Raw genomic sequence first — 22,769 nt, forward strand, 5'->3', positions numbered from 1 at the left:
GTTAAGATAAGTGAGGGTGTAGATAGTTTCTACAGAGGCTATATAAAGTGCTAGTGGTTGTGAGTGGTGGTTCAGTCCATGTTATTATTGTGTGTTTGAGGGTAAGAAGAGGCCATAAGTACTGCTTCCAAAGAAGCATGACAGGACACAAGTTGCAGACTGTGCAAAGTGTGCCCTGCAGACTATCAAACACATGTTGCCAGACTGTAAGATGCAAACTGAGACCGCATGCACTGAGAGGCACAACCAAGTGAGGAACATCTGTGCCTTTGTGACTATGGGAGACACCACCACAGGTGACTGACAACAACAGAGGTAAAGTCCTGTGGGACTTTGAGTTCCAGACAGCAAGCAGCTCTGTATTTATTCATCCACTCACCTAGTCAGCAGGACACTGCATCAGACCTTGTGTCTCAGCTGTACTCTGCTGACCATCCTGCACATTTCTTTTGATTGCCTGATAACCTTGAATGACATAATGACAGATGCCATCTGGTGTTGGTGTTTTAAAGTTAAAATGGTTAAAACCCTTCCTTAATAGTAGATCATTATTTTTGGTTTAACAAACTTTATTTGTTTTTATTTCAAAATTTAGGAGGAATAGACTTTTTATTATGATTTGAATTCAGGAACTTACATATCAATGGTTCCTATCTATTCGAAACTGGTTGAGAAACATATTTTCACGCTACATGTAACACCAATATGGAATAATAGATATGCTCTCATTATATGAAAATGTGTATACACAGAGGATGTGTTTTCCAACGGTGTTTTTTAAAATGAATTATTTTTTCCGACAAGTTATTTATCTTTAAATGTTCAGACGTGTCTCATGTTATTTTTTTTTAACATGTATTAATGCTATGGTGTGTGCTTTTCATAGACTTTGTCTGTTTAATCAAGTTCCGAAAGAGGGGGGCGGGGTAGGAGGGGTAAAGGAAACTGTCATCGATTTTCGTCATTACTCATCGACGACATTACCCACAATTCAGTTGGTGGACCCGTTCTGAGTTTCCGGTATGGTGCATGTCGCCTTTTCCCTCGCAGCGCTTGTTCTGTAGTTGGATTTTTGTTTTGTTTGAATCTTAAGCTACAAAACACCACAACTGGATAAGAATCACTTATAGCATTTCACTGAAGGAGGAGATACAACGAAGCCGCCAAGATGCCGCGAATTATGATTAAAGGAGGCGTCTGGCGCAACACTGAGGTACGTGTTTACATGGCTAGCTTGGTTAGCATGATGCTAACCTCCGAAAGCAAACCTGTGGTCTCCAGTTAGCATAAAGCTAGCTACTCACTTAACAAATTTATCCCGTGTGACATTTTAAGTTCATTTAAATTATCACCAGCTGTGTTTAATACTTTATTTCGTGCTTGTGTTGAGTTGCATGAACGCAGCTTTTTAATTTGCACTTAAACATATATGTTTACAGTTAGCGAATATTTGGCAGTCTAGATGGCCAAAATAATAAACCACAAGACTTCATAAAAGTTTATAAGTGAGCAAAAGATAGGGGATAATATAATTGTAGTTCAGCACTGGGATGAAAATTAATCAGCCCTCTGCGGATTGAGGATAAAAGATTTTGACATGTTTAGTCTTTATAAATCATTTGTCATTCAGTACATCCATTTAATTTATGGACGTCTGTTCCTTTTTAAAAAATTTTTTTATTCAGGATGAGATCCTCAAGGCAGCTGTAATGAAATATGGGAAAAACCAGTGGTCCCGTATCGCCTCCCTGCTGCACCGAAAGTCTGCCAAACAGTGTAAAGCCCGATGGTGAGTTTTGAGTCAGAGATGTGTGATGTGTCAAAAACATGAGATTAATTAAACGTCTATATACATTGATGGTTGTTTCTTCTGTCTGTGATTTTTTTTTTTAGCTTTCAAATCTCTCTTTATGAAGAGTGAAATAAAGACCTTCTCCTCTGGCTTTGTTTCTGTCTGTAGGTACGAGTGGTTGGACCCCAGTATCAAGAAAACAGAATGGTCCAGAGAAGAGGAGGAGAAGCTGCTTCACTTGGCCAAGCTGATGCCCACCCAGTGGAGGACCATTGCTCCTATCATAGGAAGGACTGCTGCTCAGTGTCTGGAACACTACGAATACCTGCTGTATGTTTATCTCTAAGGACACATTTATTCACTATGATTTGTAATTCTGTGGCTTTTCACCTTGTATGTTCAGGAGCATTCATTGTTGCTAATCACTGTCGATTTGTAATTGAGATGTATTTTGTGTTTTATTCAGGGACAAAGCAGCTCAAAGAGACAATGAGGAGGAAGTGGGAGATGACCCCAGAAAGTTGAAACCAGGAGAAATTGATCCCAATCCTGAAACAAAACCTGCCAGACCTGACCCTGTGGATATGGATGAAGGTACAAAAACACACTGTCAGATGCTGTCAGATTTATTTGAGCCAACAAAAGAATGTATCCTGATATTAAGAATGGATTTGCTTCCTAGTTATCTTGTACATTTTTATATTTAATTATTTAAAAAATTTCCTTTCTACTTTGTACTTTCAGTCGAGTCATGTGAGAGTTTAAAAATAAGTTTAATCATAACACAGTCACATGTGGTAACTAACCAATGTGTTGTGTGTGTGTGTCTGTCTCTCTTCATCGGTCTCTAGATGAGTTGGAGATGCTTTCAGAGGCCAGGGCTCGTTTGGCCAACACCCAGGGCAAGAAAGCCAAGAGGAAGGCCAGAGAGAAACAGCTGGAGGAAGCCAGGTTCAGCTAATAATGTTTTTACAATTGCTCTAAGACAAGCTGTCTTAGAGGTCCATAACTGGACCTCTTACAGAGCAGTTGACATGTAATAATAAAATGATCATATTTGACTATTTTTTCCTGATGTCATACTGTAGACGGCTGGCTGCTCTGCAGAAACGCAGAGAGCTGAGAGCAGCAGGAATCGATGTTCAGAAGAAGAGAAAGAAGAAGAGAGGAGTAGACTATAATGCTGAAATCCCTTTTGAAAAGAAACCTGCACCGGTAACCACAGCTTTATGTGTTGTATCCTTAAAAATAACCCACAACATCAGCAGTGAGATTAACTTAATCTTACAGTACTAATTGTTGTCTTTTGTTTACTTTAAGGGTTTCTATGACACCAGCATGGAGCAGTATGATGCTCAGGAGCCTAATTTCAAGAGGCTCAGACAGCAGCATTTGGATGGAGAATTACGCAAGTTAGTATAACTTTAAACTTCTGGTGCTTTTCTGTATGCTAACAAGCTCCTTGTTTATGTCACTTGAATATTTTCCTTGGTTCTTGGCTTCTCCCAGCGAAGGCGTGAGATTGTCACGCTAATGTTATATAATATAAATAATAAGGATCAAAATGTGTTCGACATTTTTTTTTTGTCTTCATCCATTCATAAGCCCTATTGTGTTTTTTTTTTTTTTTTATAGTGAGACTGAAGAGAGGGAGAGGAAGAAAGATAAACAGAAGATAAAGAAGAAGAAGGAGAGTGACTTGCCATCTGCCATCCTGCAGACCAGCGGAGTAGCTGAGTTTACCAAAAAACGTTCCAAACTAGTGTTACCCGCACCACAGGTAACCACTTTGTTTTGTTTCTTTTGTTATTACTTCTTGATTTTATATATCAATATAATGTACTTGTTATATTGATAACAGGTAGTACATTCATTTTTTTAATTTGCCTTTCTTCACAGATCAGTGATGCTGAGTTGGAGGAAGTTGTCAAATTGGGTGTCGCCAGTGAGGTCGCCCGTCAAGCTGCCGAGGAGAGTGAAAGCGCTAACTCCGCCTCCTCCACCCTCCTCTCAGAATACAGTGTCACCAATACCATGGCAACAGGGCTACGGACCCCACGAACCCCTGCTGCTCAGGACAGAATCATGCAGGTAATAAAGACACTCAAAAGCAAAATGTCTCACATATGTTTTGTTTAATCTCATATGTGTGATTTCTGCATATCTGTGATATTTTATATTAATTGATCCATGTAATTACAGCGATGCTAAGCTAAATTGTCCCTCATGAATAAAGAATAAAGTCAATCAAAATTAGAGGGCCAATGTGAAATCACAGTCCTGTCTGCACATTTGAATGTCATACAAGTTACATCAGAAAAATACCTTATAGTCTGCTGTTTGATCAGTTATTGCCAATCCAGATAATAATAAACTTAAGTTAGTAGAGACAGGATAGTGCTTAAAAATGCATGTACATATTATGTGTTGATCACTTGGCCACCAATCTTTTTGCATCATTTATGTATTTGCATTTATGTATACATTAAGGAATATCGTTGTCAGTAAAAATGTAACTTTACAAAGTTGATACCAACTAAATTCAGATGAAAGAGGTAATTGTACTTGGCTCTAAAAATCTAGAAATATGGTGGGTAACTAGATTCTTACTCTGGATGGCATAACTTTGTCCTCCAGCAACACTGTGAGGAACCTTGAAGTCATTTTTGACCAGGAAATGTCCTTCAATGCACATATAACACAAATATGTAGGACTCCTTTCGTCCACTTCCCTAATGTCTTAATGTATTTAGAAATATCCTGTCTCAGAGTGACGCTGAATAACTAGGTAATGCATTTATTACTTCCAGGCTGGACTGCTGTGATTCATTATTATCAGGATGTCCTAAAAACTCCCTGAAAAGCCTTCAGTTAATCCCAAATGCTGCAGCAAAAGTACTGACTAGAAAGAGAGAGCATGTTTCTCCTATACTAATGTAAAATTAAATTAAATTGAAATTATACTAAATTCCTTTCTTTTTGTTTTTAGTATTTATCTGTAAATTAATTTTTACCATCTGTGTGTGTGTGTCTGTATTTTCAGGAAGCTCAGAACCTGATGGCTCTGACTAACATCGACACCCCTCTGAAGGGAGGCCTCAACACCCCGCTGCATGAGAGCGATTTCAGTGGAGTGACGCCTCAGCGCCAACAGATACAAACGCCCAACACTGTTCTCAGTACACCATTCAGGTAAGAAACCTTTAATCCGTCACATAGCATAAGGTTTACTCTCTGTCACGTAAATAGAGTTCTGAATTCTTTTTTTAAATTTACTCTCTGCATCAAGTTAAGATGTAATAAACACAAAAGTGGTCTTTGTCAAGGCTCTAACAAAAAACCAGATGCTATTATCCTTTTACATTTTGTAAACAGTGTGAACAAAGAATCTTAAAGAGACATGTGTTACCATTTAGTACTCAAGCCTCAAATGCTGTGTCAGATTTGTTGAGCTGCATTTGTTGAATGTGTGGTGTACTATTCCATGTCACAACTCAACCATTTTCACCAAAGAGAAAGGATTTCCTAGACTTGTTTCTATACTTGTTCCTATACAGTTTACTAATTCCAATAATTTTGTGTATTTCAACTACAACAGAACTCCTGGTCCAGGTCAGGGGTCAGATGGCATGACACCTCAAGTCGGAGGTGCGATGACTCCACGTGTGGGAGGGACTCCAGGTTTAACTCCCGGCCGTACACCACTGAGAGACAAACTGAATATTAACACAGAGGAACAACTAGCTGACCCTGCATATGCTAAACACACGGTAAAATAAAAAACACTAATACATATGTGAATGCACAACAAACAGATTTGTAATGATCGGTTAAGAATCTGTGTAACGTGCCACAAATCCTGAATGTTGCAGAAAAGTTCCAAGTTTTCTGTTTTTGTGTCTTGAATAAAAATTAAATACAATGAAAAAAATCACAACTTTAAACAATTAGTTTTATGTTTTGGCAGCAGATGCACAGTTTGTGTGTTAAGAAACAAACAACACACCACAGAATGAATTACCTGCTGTTCTTCTCTTCACAGCAAAGGGAAAGCTTGCAGCACCTGCGACAAGGTCTGATGTCACTTCCTGTTCCTAAGAACGACTTTGAGATCGTTCTTCCTGAAAACGCTGAGAAAGAACTCGAAGAAACCGAGGCTGAGACGGGATTCATAGAAGACTCTGCAGATGTAGAAGCACGCAAGCAGGTGCGTGTACACACACACACACACACACACACACACGTAGTTTGAATAAGATATATCCAACAGGTTTACATTATGCCATTTTCCAGGCTCAACGAGACGCTGAAAGAGAGAAGGAGTTGAAATTGCGGCACACTCCTGTTCAGAGGAGTCTCCCCAGACCTACTGAGGTAAAATTACAACATTAAAATAATTTAAATAAAATGCAGGAAAATGTGTATTTGAATGTAATCACCAAATCTTTCAGAAATCAAAGCGAGCAAAGAAAAAACTAATTTCGTCTACTTTAGCTGGCATTAAAAGGATCCAGTTGTGCTTATGATCCTCCGTGTCTGCAGGTAAACGAGTCTGTTCTCCGTCCCGCCTCCATGGAGCCACTCTCTGACCTCCAGCAGGCCGAAGAGCTCATCAAACAGGAAATGATCACCATGCTGCATTTTGACTGCTTGCATCACCCTTCAGCCAATGCTGCCAATCAGCTGCAGCGCGGCAAAATCCGAGGCCCCACGTCTACGTCTAACAACGCGTCACATATTGCTTACCTGGAAAAAACCTCCTACAAGCCAATTAGCACAGAGGAGATGGAACAGGTAACCCGGCAGCACTGATGTGTCTGCTTTAAAAAAAGAAGTCCCTTACACTGTTTACACTCAGTAATTCTGTTTACCTGTGTGTCAACAAACAGGCAAAGTTAGTCCTGGCAGCAGAAATGGAGGTGGTGAAGGGAGGTATGGGCCACGGTGACCTCAGCATGGAGGCTTACAGCCAGGTGTGGGAGGAATGCTACGGACAGGTGAGCACCCATGGACCAAAAATGAGAAGTCAGAGAAGCATAAACAGGTGTAGAGATTTGTTACCACCTTTTGGTCAGTATATTTGTCATATTTCTAAATTAGAAGCTTCTAGTGTGTAGAAATACACATGGATGGAGTGTAGTGCAGTCTAACCCAACTAGTTATTACACACCCAGTCTGCCTTTGATGGCACACAGCTGAGGTGTTGACTCTCGATCATTCTCCCCGAAGCTTAAGTGTTTTGAAGTGAGTTTCCTGAGGTGTGCAAGTTCACTGTGATCTAAAACACTAGTCTGGGCCTTGTGTGATTCTGTATCTTCTGTTTTTCACCCCCCCACCTCCCCACTGGAATAATATGCGTTTCAGCAAATTGGGGTAATAACAATTTGTTTTCATGCTATACTTGAGCAGTCCAAGCTCTACTAAAGTAACACCCTCACCTAAACCAAAGGAAGAATATACAGCAGTGAGGATTAGGGCTGGGCCATATTATACCGTTCACGGTAATACCGGTATAATGTTAGGCAACGATAGGAAAATGAAATATCGCGATAGAATGGGAGTAAAACGCGCATGCGCAGTGCCTTTGTTTTCATACGCACATGGCCGATTGTTGAGTGAAACAGATGAACCAGAATTGGTTTGTAAAAATGGTGCAACTTCCGTGATGTGGAACTGGTTTGGTGTTTGTCCGTCAGATACACAACAAAGCACATTTTTTTGCAGAACATGCAAGCGGCCGTTATTGTCGTATTTGTCGGACTAAGATGCTCTTAAATCTGGGAGTAATCTGGGTCCTAAACTCCGTATACTTCAGGTCAAACAACACTGCAGCATCACTTAGAGTTAAAAACTGTCTAAATTCTTTCATCTTTAATAAAACGATCAGCATTGCTGCTTTACCAGGTGTAACTATAAAGTTTAACTTCCAGGCATCCATGAAAACAAAAGTTATTACATTTAACGGAGTTAGAAGTTAGCAGGAAGCTAGCGGAAGTTAGCTCGCTAGTTTCGCTAGTTACCTAAGCATGATATAGCATGTTCTGACTGAGAGATTTCTGAAAAAAATCAAACGTACAGCTCTGCTATCACTTCCAACATAAATGAAGACAGGAAACTAAACAGCAGTGACGTTTGTAGGGTTACTGAAGTTGGGCTAGCTGGTATATAATGATGTGCTACGTGATCGCTAGCGACACAGCTATGTTAGCATAACATAAACAGTGAAGCTGGAGGACGAACACTAACACTTTTCCACTTATAAAAGTTAACGTGAAGGTTCTTCATGGTTAGAAACAAATGCAATCGCATGGCAGGATGCTGTAAACGGACCAAACTTCAGTCAGGAGAACAACTGAGATAATCCATCCACAATACGAGGTTAGTCATTAATATACTGCAACAACATGGGAATAGAGCAGCTGCCAGAGAATTCAACATTAATGAATCAATGGTACAGAAGTGGAGGAAGCAAGAAGAATGAGTTTAATAAAGTTTGATTTATCTGACTGCTTTGTTTTGCTTAATGTGCCTTATAATCCCGTGCACCTTATGGTCCGAAAAATACGTACTGCACACTGCAGTTTAATGTTGCAAAGCACCTCTTTTTAACTTCAGTGGATATTATACATGGTTATGCTCAGGATATGTCAGCCCATTTCTACTGGAAATGCCTTTTGGTTAAACTTTCAGCAAGGAATTTGCATTTGCACTGTTACATTTTTATAAAGCTTTAATGTACATAAAAACCAGCTTCTTGTTTAAGTGAAAATAAATGGAAGGTTGTCTTTTTGCGCTAGTAATGTTGTGGAGTTGTATTTTGTCTCGCATCAATTATATCGTCGGTTATATCGTTATCGCAAATTTTCAAATATATATCGTGATAAATATTTTTGGCCATATCGCCCTGCTCTAGTGAGGATGCATCTAAAGCAGAGTAGGCTTGCTGTGTGCCACCTTTAACAATATGCATTACATACACTTCTTTACGGTATGTGGGGAAACTGTTGTACTCGTGATCTCACGATATTGGTACCAATTAAATTTTTGTCTGTTGTTGAAACTGTTCATATTATCTGCGTCTGCACAGGTGCTGTATCTGCCTACTCAGAACAGGTACACCAGAGCAAACCTGGCATCAAAGAAAGACCGTATTGAAAGCCTGGAGAAAAAGCTAGATGTGAGAATGCACACAAAAAAAAGCTCTCAAACTTGACTCTTTCATCTTTTTGAGCTCTGGTCTAAACACTGACATCTCTGTATTTGTGGACCCTATAGGTGAACCGTGGTCACATGACAGCGGAGGCCAGGAGAGCAGCTAAACTGGAGAAGAAACTGAAAATCCTGCTTGGAGGATTTCAGTCCAGAGCGCTGGGTCTCCTGAAGCAGCACAGCGAACTCTGGGAACAGGTACTGAACACATTTTCATTGGACTGACAGGTTGTGTTGTCACAGGCTGTAAATTATTATGGCGCCTGAAACAGTGTCCAAGTCAGTGTCATAGTTTCTATAACAATCATGTTATTCATAATGTGTCCACCAGGTGGAGCAGGCAGCCACAGAGCTCCAGACCTTCACTCAACTGAAGAAACAAGAAGACACAGCCATTCCCAGGCGCCAAGAGGTAAGACATTACACACACAAACCTGTGTATCACATTGCAAGGTGTCTCCTTGCTTTTGTTCCATTGGTCACACAAAGTTAGTAACTTTAACACTTTGAATGTTAGAAATTCAATCACAGACCACTTACAGCACTACACGCCCACCCAAATAAAAAGTGGGGTTAAAATTATCCAGTTTAAAAGCAGCGGTGTAACTGAGGTTATTAAAAAAAGCTAGTTAACACATCTCGCTGGTGTTTACAAGTGTTCAACTTGTGTTTCAGGCTCTGCGGGAGGACGTGGAGAGGCAGATGGAGAGAGAGAAAGAACTTCAGCAGAGATATGGAGAGCTGCTGATGGAGAGGGAGTCGCTGCTCAACAGTGCTCAGAAATACTGAGCAAACTCATCACAGAGACATCGACGTCGGACTGACCGCTGCCGCGAGTGTTGAACCTTTTAATTTCCCGCAGCAAATCCTACAGATAAGCCCTCCATGTGCTCATGTTGTTAAGATGTCACAGGCTGAGTTTTCAGCATGCTCAGTGGTCCTTTGTGTTTCTGTTTTCGTGACCAATAAAGTTTCTTTTCAACATAACTTAGTATCACTGGGGTAGGTTTTTATCAAGTGCAGCAAACAGTAAAGTTTAATGTATTTTAAGAAAACTACCTTGGGTCTGTAAAAATCAATAAACCATGAATCTGACACCGGCTTACTGAAAAGTTTTTATTACAATAGAAATTGAAAAAAATAATGTATAGAACAAAATCCAAGAACGTGCCTAAAATAATTGATGCGTCCTCAGCAGGTGAGGAAGGTCATCCCACTCCTGGAATAGGCACTCTGCCAGAGAGAGAAGATGGACGGCATGTTGTTCAGTAGGAAAAAACACATTTAAATTCCTGTCCAGAGTGTATTTCTGACACAAGGTACAGAGAGATTTGCTTCAAATAACTTTTTTTTTTTTCTGGGGGGGTCTGGTAATAACTGGTTTGGTAGCAGAGTAATTGTTCTTTTCCTGCAACAAAACAGCGATTCACAGACGCTTTCTTGTGACAACCAAAATCACAAACATGACTAGTTACTCAGTACCAAAAAAGACCTAATGGTTTGTTTAAAATAATATAAAAATACCTCCCCACAACCCACATTTGTGCACAAAAAAACGACGGCTGTGGGAAAATCCTACCTTTGTTAACTTTTTTTAAATGTCACATTTGCATTCAACTGAACTTTGAATCCTATTTCACAAAAAGCAAGGAATGCTCGTTTTGACTCCGATCTGGATCGGTGAGCATGAAGGAAAAATTAAAGTTATTGATTCAGCAATCACTAACTTTAATCTTACAGGTTAAGACATGTACAGAAAAAGTAAAACATCTAAACCAACACTTTAAATTAAGAGTATTTTATGCATTAGTTATACGACTTTTAACCCATGAATTTTTAAAAAAAAAAAAGAAAATAATCAGCTGTGGAAAAGTTGTGTAAGTTTCTCATTGTGTACATACTGTGTGTCTGTAGTTGTATCTTCTAATAGCCTCTCGGATGTGACAGGGCTGGATCGCTCCGCTGGGAGGCTCCACTGTAGCCGGACAGCTCTGAAGCACAATCATGAGTAATAAGTATTAACACAAATACAACAGAGGACGCAATGGAATGTTTTGGATGTTTCCTTTAGGAACGTGGAGTTTTCCATGAGCTGAAAATGGTCACCTTGTCTTGTGTGTTCAGAGACTTACATTTAGCAATTAGCAATAACATCAGTTATTATGTACATTAAGAAAATTAACAGAGGAGTTCATACTCTACATCTGCACAGAAGACTTTCTCCTAAAAAGACACATTAAAGTCTGACTCGTCAAAAATTAGTACAATCAAGAGATTAATACAGCAAAATGTTTGTTATTGTCAGAGCATTTATTCATTATTTATCATAAGTCCTTCTAAAAATATGATCAAGCAAATAAATGTACAATAAATCACAACAATTATTGGCTACTTTAGTTGTACCTGGGGTCCAAACTTTAGACCCATTTAACCCAGACACTCCTGCTTAGATTCAGGACTATTAACATGTGTTTTGATCTCTAGAGTTATACTGAATCTCAGTGCGTTTCATTTAAAATGAAAACCACTGGTTTGGAATCATACCTGCAGTGACTTCTCTGACAACATTCATCATACAAAACAAACATTTATGCACCAGATACTTAATAATAATTTACAAGTTAAAAAGGATGTTTTACAGGGTGTATTTGTGCAGCCAAAAGCCCCTTAATCCCCCTACTCTGCGGCATCCTTTATTCCACGGTCGTGTCGATGACGATCTTTTGTTAAGCACACTTTATATAGATCTCATGTAAGGTTGTGATTCCATTCTGTTGACAAAACCTATCCAGAGGCAGACAAACGCCTTTGCTGAAACCTGCCGCCATAATTAAACTGCCTTTGTAATTTCTCCTGTGCCTTCATGATACACACAGACATTAAACTCATAGGAAACTGCAGCTGGGACTCACCTTTTTACGTTTCCTCTGCCTCGCCCTGCCATCCACACTGCCGTTACCTTGTAGGACGGGCTTTGACGAGTGTGAGGACCCTGGGGTGGAGGGAGGGGTGGCTTCAGGTGAGTCTGGATCCTTCTTCACCTGCTGGGGAGGAAGACGAAAGACAGATGATATTTACTCAGTAATATTATGACGGTAGCTTTAGCGATTGATAGGTCTCAATGTGTGATGAAGTGTGTGTATGCACCTCAGCATGTGTGTTGTAGTGGATGTAGCTGGCAGAGATCACATGACTGACTGGATTAGTCTTTGCTGTCATTTCCTGCTTCACCAAGAGCGACAAATCCACGATCTGAATGAAGGAAAAGCATTTTAAAACAGGGGAAAGCTTTTAAATTACACGCACATATGTGAAGTAATGAGTTAGTTACCTGGGCAACAGTCTCATAAGCGAGGTATGACAGGATCTCCATGGCCATGCTGTTGGGTTTCAGCTCCAGGCTGCTGCAGTCGAGCCAGTCCCGAAACTTTGAAGCTTTCTTAGCTTGGAGTGAGCACAAGTAAGCACACACGACAAGAGGTCAGACGGGCTTAAAATGCTGAAACTGATCCTGAATCAGGTTTTTACCGTACGTACCTTACGTTTTTAAATTTAGAAGTGAAATAATCAGCTGATTATTCAATTGGTGAACTAACAGGATAAAAACACAGTCCACAGCTTTATTTGCTTATTTATAAGATGCCCATAAACCATGATTTAGAGCACAGGTAGAGTCCGCATTAAAAAAATATACGCAACATCAAACCGACATGAAAGCAAACATTAGCAATAAAATGTAATCCTTTACTCCTTTTGTACCTATGACAGAATCAACTTCCTGAGACAGATACTAAGTGGGCCGTTTAAAATCTTACCAAAGCTGAGCTGTCGACTCTCACAGAACTCGGCGTACTGAGCCGGGTCCATATTCCGAGTCTGACGCTCCAAACGCTGAAGATTCAAATACACATAAAAACACTTAAAGTTAAATCTATAATCCCAAAAAGTTTCTCCCACTGAAAACATCCAGATGAGCAGAATCAACTTTTTGGGAAATCTTTATCCGGATGATTGAGCATGCGTCAAGGCGTTTTAAATCTATAAGTTCATATATGTGTCATTTACTTTCAAAACAGCCCTACTAATCAATCATTTTCATGCAGACATCGATGGGCTCTGACCTCCATCCTCTCCTGTTTGATGGGGTCTATTTCCTGACGTTCTGCTAATGACAGGAGTTCACCGGTCTGATCCATCCACACCAGGAAGTCCTGGGCCAGTCGCTGCCTCCGCTGGTTAGCACCAGCAGGACCTACAGCACCCCATTTGTTCACAAAAGACAAAAAAAGAAAGAAACACTTAAGATGAAAACCAGAGCTCAGTATTCACTTGGGTTTTGACTGTAGCATTTGAAGCTTTTTTTTGTACAGTGGTTTCTGAAAACGTTTGGATGCTGTAAAAATATATATTTTTAAAGATCTGCAAATTATTTAAAACCTATATGTAATTTAAGGTATTGCAAAAACAACATATCAAATGTGGGAACTAAGGTGAATTTTGTATTGTGCAATGTGCAATATGATAATGTTAAATTTCGCCTCTGTCAGTGCGCCCCAGGGCGGCTGTGGCTACAATGTAGCTTGCCATCACCAGTGTGTGAATGTGTGTGTGAATGGGTGGATGACTGGTTGTGTAAAGCGCTTTGGGGTCCTTAGGGACTAGTAAAAGCGCTATACAAATACAGACCATTTACCATTTAAGCCAACAAGACGGGACAAGACCATGTTTTCCAGTGTGTTGCATCACTTTTTTAAACAGAAACGTTTGGGAGCTGACGAGACCCTTATGTCTGACACATAATTGAAGTTCTTCAACTTAAAATTGGCTTTTTTTTTGTTCCATAATGTGACACAAGTGTACACAAGCTTAACACCCGGACTTTTTAACTATAGTGCAATGCTGATACGATTTGACATCGCCTTGCAAATGTTAGTAGTAGCAAATGTTAAGCATCAATGGTGCCATTACAGATGTGAAGCCAAACCATCACATATATCACTCAGCCTGTGTAAGAGGAGAGCGACCACATTCATAATGAGCTTTAAATTTTAACCAATCAGGCCACAGCACAATTCTGCATCAGTCCATGTGAAAGAAGTGTGAGCCAAGGAAAAAAAACAAAAGTTTTTTCTTATTTAAACTATTTAAATGCTCTTTTCAAGAGTTTTAAATTCTATTTGTGGATGCAACAACAAGCTGAATGACTCAGAAGTGCTCTTGAGCCCACGCATTGATTTCCACTCCAAAACAGGGTCACAGGGGTTTTATAATAACATTTAAAAGGTCACTGTGTGTGTGTGAGGCTCTGTGTATACCTGATTCTGCCTGTGTGTCTTCATCCTCAAGAGTCTTGAGTATTTTGGATTTATAATCTCTAAACTGGAGATATTTTAATAATCTCGCCAACTTCCTCTGGTCAGTAGATTTTGAGGCATGAAGATAAAGAACAGAAAAAGGGGAGAGGAATTAGTTATTTCAAACCTTAAAAAACAATAAAGGAAGAAAAGATTCATGGACATACAGTTTTGAATATTTAATGTTTTTTTGTTCACGTGTGCATTTTGTACCTTGTCTCGCCTCATCAGGAATAAAATGTCCTCAGGTGAAATAACCCTCGAGCCACGCAGAGCCGCTCCCTCGCAGGCCTGATGCAGCTGAGAAATAAACCAATTGCTTCAGTAAAGTCAGAAATGAATTGCACTTATGCTTTAATATAATTACATTTAGGTTTTTTTGCTATTCAGAGGCTCCGAAATGAGACAGAATCGTGGATTTTTACAGCCACATCAGTTATACATGTAAGGGTTTTATTTGTCTGATGTGCTTTACTATTGTTCAGCCTGTAATTACCTCTTCAGGTGGTTTAGGCTTTGATCTTGAAGTTTGAACAGATAACTGTTACAGCGTTATATTTGTTATGTTGTATGTTACCATAGTAATGAGTTGTGTGTGTACAATATCCTCCACCAGCGCTGCAGTCTCTTGCAAAGGCCTGCGAGCGTCTCCCAGAGCAAACCTGAAAATCAAACACAACTATAATCATAGTTGTGCAGAGCCTTGCAGAGCTTCCAGTGCGTCAGTCGAATCTAATTACACTGCCACGTGCTAAAGAGCTGCTAATTGTTAAAGTCTAAAGTCATAACTCATTAACGTTTCTTAAACATAGCGCCGGTTGTGCTAACAGCACTCATTTTAAACTGCTGCTCTGAAAGATCACTTCTAACGGGTTACTTCTATCATTTTCCATTAATGAAGCCTGCCTCTTACCACCTTCACAAAATTAAAATTACTGTATTTATACACTGTTATTTAAAAGGTAAATATATTACATAATTAATCATAATAAGTAACAAAAAAGCTAAATATATGGTATGGATTTTTTTAAAGAGTGGATTTCCTGCAGAGAAACATACTTATATATTCTAAGTATATATTTTGTACATTATAACAGCTATAAGAATAGTTTTACAGCAGTTATATTTATTCTATCATCCATCCCTTTTTAAAAACCATTTATTCACCAAAGGTTTCAGGGAGGCTGAAGCCTCTTCCAGTTGGACAAGAAGCAAAGTACTTTATTTACCAAACAAGAAAGAAATGCCTTATAAAAACACAGAAATTTACCCAAAATAAATAAATTATGAATAACACATCGTTACTAACTATACAACAGCTAAAACCTGTGAATGGTGAGATATTTTATTAGTAATTTAAAGAGGCATACAAAGATGCTCACATTCAACACTGTCATTACAGGACATTACCTTCATTTTTATTCTCACCATAAACCACTAACACTTGCAAATAATTAGAAACAGACTGGCTTGTTTGGAAGGGTTACCAGGAGAAAGCCCCTTCTCAAAAAAGAGAACATGGCAGTCAAACCACAAGACTGGAACAATCCCGTTTGGACAGACAAGACCAAAGTGAAGATGTTTGGCAATGACGCACAGCACCACGTTTGGAGAAAGCCAAACAAATCAAGTACGGGGGTACCTGGGCACCTTGCAGCCATTGAGTTGACTGTGAACTATTTCAAAGTATTCTGGGGTTAAGTGTAAGGTCATGTCAGATGGCTAAAACCCGACTGAAACTGGGTCATGCAACAGGACAATGATTCCAAGCACAGCAGCAAAACTACAGCACAATGGCTGAAAGAGACGAGAATCAAACTGCTGTAATGGATCAGACCTCAACTCAAGTGAAATGCTGTGAAGAATATGACAGACGGAGGAAGTCATACAGAAATCAATTAAATCAAGTTATTGCTGCTAAAAGTGGGGCGTACTTACTTTTTTACAGGTACTGTAAAACGCGCTGTCTCAGATGACTTTAGTCCTTTAAAGGATGCGTCTCACACATTACTTTAAATACCTTTAATTGCATCCAAATTAAATGTAGCTGGATATTAAAACTTGTTTTGGTACTAACTGAAACATAGCAGGAGAAAAATTAGCAGATACTTTAAGTTGGTAGTGAGATTCAGTTCAGCTCAGATTTGTTAAAAATCTGGTGTGACTGCTTGTTTATAAACATTTTACATAAGTAAAGGAATCTTCATAAGATGAAAAGCAGTTCTTAATCTGTACGGTATTAAAGTTTTAAAATTTTTAACTATTAACTGTTACTAAACTAAACAAAAACATGATTTATTGTCTAAAAACAAGGCAGAGCTGAAGTTTTGGTTACTTTCCAAATAAACATGCAGCCAGTAAATGTGTCTGTGTATGTCTCTGTTTCTCTCTCACACACACACACACACACACACACACACACACACACACACACACACACACACACTCTAAGGTCAACAGGCCACACATACACCTTGACCACAATTTGGTCAAAACCTCAATTTGCATCCAGAAAGCCACTTCCATGATGGCAGACTAACGTAAACCCACATCCTGGAGCGCTTTCCTTCTCTCATTTCTTCTCTTTCCCACTCTCTCCTTTTATTTCTCTATGAAATACAAACACCTGATCGCCACCCCCACCATTCCCCTTGCTTAATCTCTGCCCCCCGGCCCTTTAACCTGCTCCCTGATTGGTTGTTTGTTGCTCTGTCATACAGGTGAGAGAGGTTTTGGTTTGGGGTTGTGGGCAGGTTGGCCTCAGGTTCGGAGGTTGGCTTCAGACTTTAGGTTGATTTTAGGTTTTGGGGTTTAGTCTGGTTTTAGCCTCTCTGACCACCAGCATCACCTCTCTGCAGCCCACACAAGGTGAGTACAGCAAAAGACACACAACACAAAGGAGGCTGCAGCAGGCATGTGGCTTCTTTAGAAAAAAAATCCTTCAGTAAGAATTTAAATATGACAGTTTTACGTGTAGTACTTCTAAAAAACCTAAGCAGAAAAAGTGACTTCATATTAGAAACTAAGTCAAAAAGTAATTTGTTATGGTACCGGAGTTGTCCAGTTGTTTTTAACTTTAACTTTAACTAACAGTTTTAACTAACAGTTGCTTTTAACAGTTGTTTTTAACTACATTTTTATTTTTAAAGATCTTTTTCCACTTTCACTGATTTATCCACTAATTATTTCCTCGACAGGATGATTTCAGAAAATGGTGAAAAATGCCGATTATTTATTAATGCTGAACCTTCCTGATTATTTCTTCTTTTCTAACTAAAAGGTCCAAAATCTAAATATATGGAGTTTCTTGTCACTTAATACAAGAAAATGTGATTATTTTAACCTAAAAATAAACTAATAATGAAAGAGTTGCTAATAAAAACTGATAAAACATTACATTCTGTATATACTGACCTACTGTCACTTACTGTGAATTTGTAGGAATGTTAATTAGATTTCTTTTTTTTTTTCTTTTGTGCAGAGCAGTACTTTTTTCCATCAGTCATATTGACTGGTTGTGAATGTAAAGGTTAACTAAATGTCTAGAGACTTCAAGTCTGAACTGATTATCACTCGTGGCTCATGTCTCTGGATATGAGCCATTTAATTTCATACTTTTATGTTTTTGTTTTTCGTTTGTTTTGCTTGACATAAAACCAAATGTTACTTAAAGTTATACTTTAGCAATTAAAAAAATTAATTTCTTGAAATTCTTCTGAACTCTTTGTACAAATGTGTTATATAAAATATTGAAATGAAGGGCTATGTGCTGTTTTCAGGCATCTGTTTTGGATTTGCAAAGTGTCATTAACCACAATGCTAATATTGTGGCTCTCTCCTTTAAAAAACAGGTTTCCATGGCTTCAAACAGTCTGTTCAGCAGCCCCAGCCCAATGCTGTACTGGGGTGAGACTCCTTCTCTTTGTTTGTTTGCGTGTGTGTGTGTGCGTGTGTGTGTGTGTGTGTCTTACATCATGCTCTGTAGCTCTGGGATAAAATTGATCCTGGAAGCTGGACGGTCTTTAGAGCTGGAGGGGGCGGAGCCAGCCATGGGACTGCTCATAACCACACCCACCTGATGAGAAAACCAAGACAGAACCACATTAAACTAGAGAGCAAAATTAATTTACAATCTTTTGAGTGAAGAAAAGATCTAACAATATTTTAACTTTTGTTCTCTCTTTAAATATACTTTATTGACTATAAGGTATACTTTGACTATATATAGTCAAAATATACTATATCTTCTTATATCATCTATTGACTGTACAAGAAGAGAACACCCCCAATATAAATGTCTGTGTAGGTTCTCAGTCATCAATGTCATCATAAAAGGCAGCTGGACCTCTTTAGGATTTAAAAGCAGTTTCGCCTCTCAGCCTCCTGAATGATTTCTGATAGCAGTGTTGAATATTCTACTAAAATCAGAGCGTGTTATAGTTTTCTTCTTTTTCCCCCTCCTTAATAAGGAATGAAATAAGGAATCTCGGTTAATTCTGAAAGCCTGCTTTGGGTCATTACTGCAGACTGAAAAGTCATTCTGTAAGCTAGTGTTCTGGTGTATCCACAGGCATGCTAACATTCATGCAGCTCCAAACACTCTGTCTGTTAATGCCGGCCAAGTTAATGCCAATAAAGTCCCAAGCTGAACAAAGTAACATTCATCTCATCTGCTTGAAACTTCTGAAAAGTTTCATCTTCAAGTTTAGTGGCAACGACCATAACTTCATTCACGCATGTGGATGTTATGTGCCGTCCTTTTCACTGTCTGAATAGAGACAGAAACTCAGGTACCCTCAGTATAGAACAGCTAAAGCAGCTCCAATTAGAAATACTGCAGCTTTTTTAGCTTCTTTTTTTAATCCTGATCGTTGCTGCATCTGAGATTGATCCTCCTGCATCATGTTTTTATCTATGTGAAGGAACCTGCTGGTTCATGTTACGGCTTTGTTGCACTTAGTCTCTACTTTGACAGATGTGTATGTGTGTCTTCTTTATACAGTGTGTGTGTGTGTGTGTGTGTGTGTGTGTGTGTGTGTGTGTGTGTGTTTCAAATGAAATAAATCACAATGCTGCACTTGTAGTTCACTTTCATGTGGTTTTAGTATTTTGGGATCACTTCATCTAAACAAATCAGAGCACAACAGAAGCCGAGCCAAGAGCCTAAAACAACAAAATAGCAGAACAGAGCTCGGGAGAATAAACACAACGTCCTAACACACGTTCACACACATACATAAATATAAAAACACACATACACACTCCTACAGTTGGACAGGTGGTGTGACCGCAGTAACTTCCCCTCCGGCAGTAAAATATGAATAATAATACAGCGCAGTTCCCTCATATTCAAACACTGCGGCGGCTGAAACACAATGCAGAAAAGAAACAAAGGAGGGAAAGAGGAGGGGAGGCGAAGAGGAGAACCAAAGACACATAGAAAAGCATAAAACAAGTAAAAACTCTCACCAGAGTCTGTCAGAGAGACGCTATTACTGTTAATGTTCTGGTTTTCTTCTGTTTTCGGCGCGATTTGATGACGCAAGGGACCGCGAGGGTGTGGTAGTTGTAGTTTTCTACATGTCCTGGTCGAAAGGCGCTACACTCCAGCTATGAGCTGTTAAATACAAGGTTAGCAGCTGAGATTACAGTTGAAGAAGATACACAGCTTAAGGGGGAAGTGTTTATACTCTAATCAGTACTCAGAATTTTAACATATCCACCATAGCGACACAGCTTTAACAAAATATGCTGTATATCTTTGAGCGCTCTCCTGCGGCAATCTCACTTGTATGGAGGACCAAACGGTCCAAAATTAAAAAGTAAATAAATGTATATAATTAGTAATGATTTTACAATACACATTTATGTATACAAATATAACTGGTGTTGGAGTGCTTTAGATTGAGGCAGTAGCTACAATAGCTAACCCTTTATTTAAATTGCCATCTAATATGACTCTTAATAAAGTCTGAATCTAAGACTGACTTCAGGAAATAAAAATATATTCAAGTCTAAAATGCATGTAATCTCAGAGAAAAGAACAAAAAATGAAAGACAAAATGGGATAAAAATGGACTTCTTTATTCCTATCGTTAAGATCCTGTGGTGAAGTGCCGCCTGTCACCATCAGCCAGCACTCGTCAACTGGATGAACAGGAGCTGAGGTGTCTCCACCAGTGCAGTACAGCTCCACCCAGAGGACTGGTCCCGACCGACAGCCCAAATTTCCTCTGCAGCAGCCTGCCTCAGCACTGGAGGTGTAATAAGACACTACCAAGAGCCTTTACTGTGAGTAATCTACATATACACTGGTGGTCTTTTTAAACCAAAATACAGTTTATTCATACTGAAAGAGTAAAAATCCTCTGTTCACAAAGATAAAAGACCTGTTACAATGTTTTTTCATTTCTCAGGTTGTTGCCCTGGGGAACGATGTGCCTGATGGCGTGGTTGTGACAGTGATGGCTGGCAATGATGAAAATGTTAGCGCCGAGCTACGTAATGCCACAGCCACCATGAAGCAAGGCTGTGCCCACTTCAACGACCTCCGCTTCATCGGCCGCAGCGGCAGAGGTATACAAACAGATACATGCAGCACTGTTACAAGTTATTCATACTTGTTTGTCAATAAACAAGAGGAAAGACTGCAGCCTGCCATCTTTACCACCTCTGTCTACACTGCTTACACTATTTGCAATTGCAGTGCCCTGCAATCACACAGTTAAAACATTTAGTTGTTGTTATATGTTTCTTTTAAATATTTGAATACCTGTAAAGTTAGATCAATAATCAAGCTATGGAGCCAGAATTAATTAACTCTAGTTAATTAATTAGTTTCTTAATCAATAACATCAGAGCAAAACTGAGTAAAAGAAAGCAAATCATGTGTAATCATGAGCACATTTAAATAAATTAAAAAGCCATAAGATTTAAAAGAAATAAAGAACACACTAAATACAATTAAGAGTGTTAAAAATAAATTTAAATATAATAGAAATAACGCTGGATAAAGTACATTAACAAGTGAAAAGTTTTGAGCAGTCAAAGCAAAACAGTGAATAAGACAAAAAATTTGATTCAGTTAAATAAATAAAAACAAAGTAGGCAAATGTATATAAAGTATACTCAACTAGTTTCATGTGTACATATGTTTTATTATCGTTTTAAAGGTAAGAGCTTCACCTTGACGATAAACGTGCTGACATCACCTCCTCAGATCGCCACCCTACACAGGGCCATCAAGATTACCGTGGACGGACCACGGCTGCCCAGACGTTAGTAAATACGAGTGAAAACAGTATGATTGGATCAATTCTGAGGTGATCCGGGCAGGTTTTAACATTATTTCTTCTGATCTCAGGTCAGAGGCAGAAGGAGATGAAGGCTGGAGTTTTTAGGCCCACCAGCAGCATCAGTAGCAGCACAGCTTCATCAGGTAAGACATAAAATGTCACAGCAAGAATGACACAGCAAGGCCACTGAAAATTAAAAACTATGTTGTTCATTTGTAATTTTAGTTTTTAGAAAGAAAACTTTCTCTTATGAAACAGTAGTGGGGCGTGGTCATGCTCATGTCACATGACAGCTGAGCAAACAACAAAAGAAGACAACGAGTTCTGGAGAAACACTGATGTTGATGCTTCTTGTCTCGCTTCAGAATGCAGATCCTTTCCTTCCACCTCTCTGTGGATGAATGAGTCCTTTCTGGGCCCAATGACCTCTTTGGCATCTTCATTCGCTCCTACTCCCAGAATGCACCACCTGCCTGCTCTCCCTTACTCTACCCAACCTCCTCCATACAGTTCCTATCTGTCTTCTCCTCCTCCTACCCCCGCTCCGCTCAGCCACAGTGGTCCATTCCAGGCCGGCAGCTTCCACTACGGGCCCAACCAACCATTCCAAACCACAGGGGAGGACCGCAATGTTGTCACAGCACTGACCAATTACATTGAAGGGGCATGTCTTTCCATGAGAGGGGAGGAGCCTGTTTGGAGACCTTATTGATGATTGGATTTATTATTTTAGCATAATGTAAGCATTTAACCCATTTTAATGTTTTTCTATCTTTTTTCTTTCTTTTTTTCTCAGAATAAATCCTTAAACCTACATTCTTGATATTTTGTAAACTGTTATTTATTAAAACAACATTTGTATATATTGTGTTGAACAATGAATAATAAAAAAAAGAATTCGATAGTTGCTTCTCACGCTCATTTTTATTAGATAAAAAATGATACAAAAATAGCTTTCACTATCAAAACAGTTTAAGTAGTATCTCATTACAAACCTCAAGAAAACAAACAGCATTGGGGGCTGTTTGTTTGTTTCACTGATCATAAGAAATTAGATGTCATAAATACTTGTTCATTAATACAGAGGGAAATCAAAGTTTAGACAGAGTTATCAATCAA

The 22,769-nt window shown here is 39.1% G+C and overlaps 3 protein-coding genes across 5 annotated transcripts; 2 read left to right on the plus strand and 1 right to left on the minus strand.

The window, feature by feature from the left end:
• The first annotated feature begins 968 nt into the window (after window positions 1–968).
• LOC309720439 (cell division cycle 5-like protein) lies at window positions 969–10,096 on the plus strand. The gene is made up of 19 exons (XM_082557384.1): window positions 969–1,213; window positions 1,686–1,789; window positions 1,961–2,122; window positions 2,259–2,386; window positions 2,644–2,743; window positions 2,881–3,007; window positions 3,113–3,204; window positions 3,428–3,572; window positions 3,692–3,883; window positions 4,836–4,984; window positions 5,391–5,562; window positions 5,835–5,999; window positions 6,086–6,166; window positions 6,335–6,586; window positions 6,682–6,789; window positions 8,880–8,969; window positions 9,068–9,199; window positions 9,333–9,413; window positions 9,677–10,096. The coding sequence occupies exons 1-19, from the start codon at window positions 1,169–1,171 to the stop codon at window positions 9,788–9,790; spliced, it is 2,439 nt and encodes an 812-aa protein (XP_082413510.1). The 5' UTR covers window positions 969–1,168; the 3' UTR covers window positions 9,791–10,096.
• A 7-nt stretch (window positions 10,097–10,103) lies between these two features.
• Window positions 10,104–19,924, minus strand: supt3h (SPT3 homolog, SAGA and STAGA complex component). 3 transcript variants are annotated; one of them, XM_082557386.1, is made up of 12 exons: window positions 19,825–19,924; window positions 18,327–18,430; window positions 14,933–15,017; window positions 14,569–14,655; window positions 14,317–14,413; window positions 13,123–13,253; window positions 12,817–12,892; window positions 12,333–12,445; window positions 12,149–12,253; window positions 11,914–12,042; window positions 10,903–10,992; window positions 10,104–10,234 (listed from the first exon to the last, which is right to left on the minus strand). In XM_082557386.1, the coding sequence occupies exons 2-12, from the start codon at window positions 18,416–18,418 to the stop codon at window positions 10,193–10,195; spliced, it is 1,047 nt and encodes a 348-aa protein (XP_082413512.1). In that variant the 5' UTR covers window positions 18,419–18,430; window positions 19,825–19,924; the 3' UTR covers window positions 10,104–10,192. The 3 variants fall into 3 exon arrangements, with proteins under 3 accessions (XP_082413512.1, XP_082413511.1, XP_082413513.1); XM_082557385.1 differs by having other exon boundaries at window positions 11,914–12,045; XM_082557387.1 differs by lacking the exons at window positions 14,933–15,017; window positions 19,825–19,924 and having other exon boundaries at window positions 11,914–12,045; window positions 18,327–18,434.
• Window positions 18,967–22,362, plus strand: runx2a (RUNX family transcription factor 2a; the record flags this gene model as incomplete). The annotated part of the gene is made up of 6 exons (XM_082557954.1): window positions 18,967–19,009; window positions 20,456–20,646; window positions 20,772–20,931; window positions 21,528–21,632; window positions 21,719–21,793; window positions 22,016–22,362. 6 exons carry the CDS (start codon window positions 18,967–18,969, stop codon window positions 22,360–22,362), a joined length of 921 nt encoding a protein of 306 aa, XP_082414080.1.
• Between the last annotated feature and the right edge of the window lie 407 nt (window positions 22,363–22,769).

Source organism: Aulonocara stuartgranti (genome assembly GCF_965226115.1).
Source record: "Aulonocara stuartgranti genome assembly, chromosome: 13".
In the NCBI taxonomy this organism is placed as follows: Eukaryota; Metazoa; Chordata; class Actinopteri; order Cichliformes; family Cichlidae; genus Aulonocara; species Aulonocara stuartgranti.

What these genes read in the sequence shown, in the direction of transcription:
- LOC309720439 (XM_082557384.1), top strand. Translation starts at nt 1,169, where the DNA reads ATGCCGCGAATTATGATTAAAGGAGGCGTCTGGCGCAACACTGAG. An exon ending in AAACAGTGTAAAGCCCGATG is followed by an intron (nt 1,790 to 1,960) that starts GTGAGTTTTGAG and finishes TTCTGTCTGTAG; the next exon opens with GTACGAGTGGTTGGACCCCA. An exon ending in GAACACTACGAATACCTGCT is followed by an intron (nt 2,123 to 2,258) that starts GTATGTTTATCT and finishes TGTTTTATTCAG; the next exon opens with GGACAAAGCAGCTCAAAGAG.
- supt3h (XM_082557385.1), bottom strand. Translation starts at nt 18,418, where the DNA reads ATGAGCAGTCCCATGGCTGGCTCCGCCCCCTCCAGCTCTAAAGACCGT. An exon ending in AGACACACAGGCAGAATCAG is followed by an intron (nt 13,254 to 14,316) that starts GTATACACAGAG and finishes GGGGTGCTGTAG; the next exon opens with GTCCTGCTGGTGCTAACCAG. An exon ending in ACTACAACACACATGCTGAG is followed by an intron (nt 12,046 to 12,148) that starts GTGCATACACAC and finishes CTTCCTCCCCAG; the next exon opens with CAGGTGAAGAAGGATCCAGA.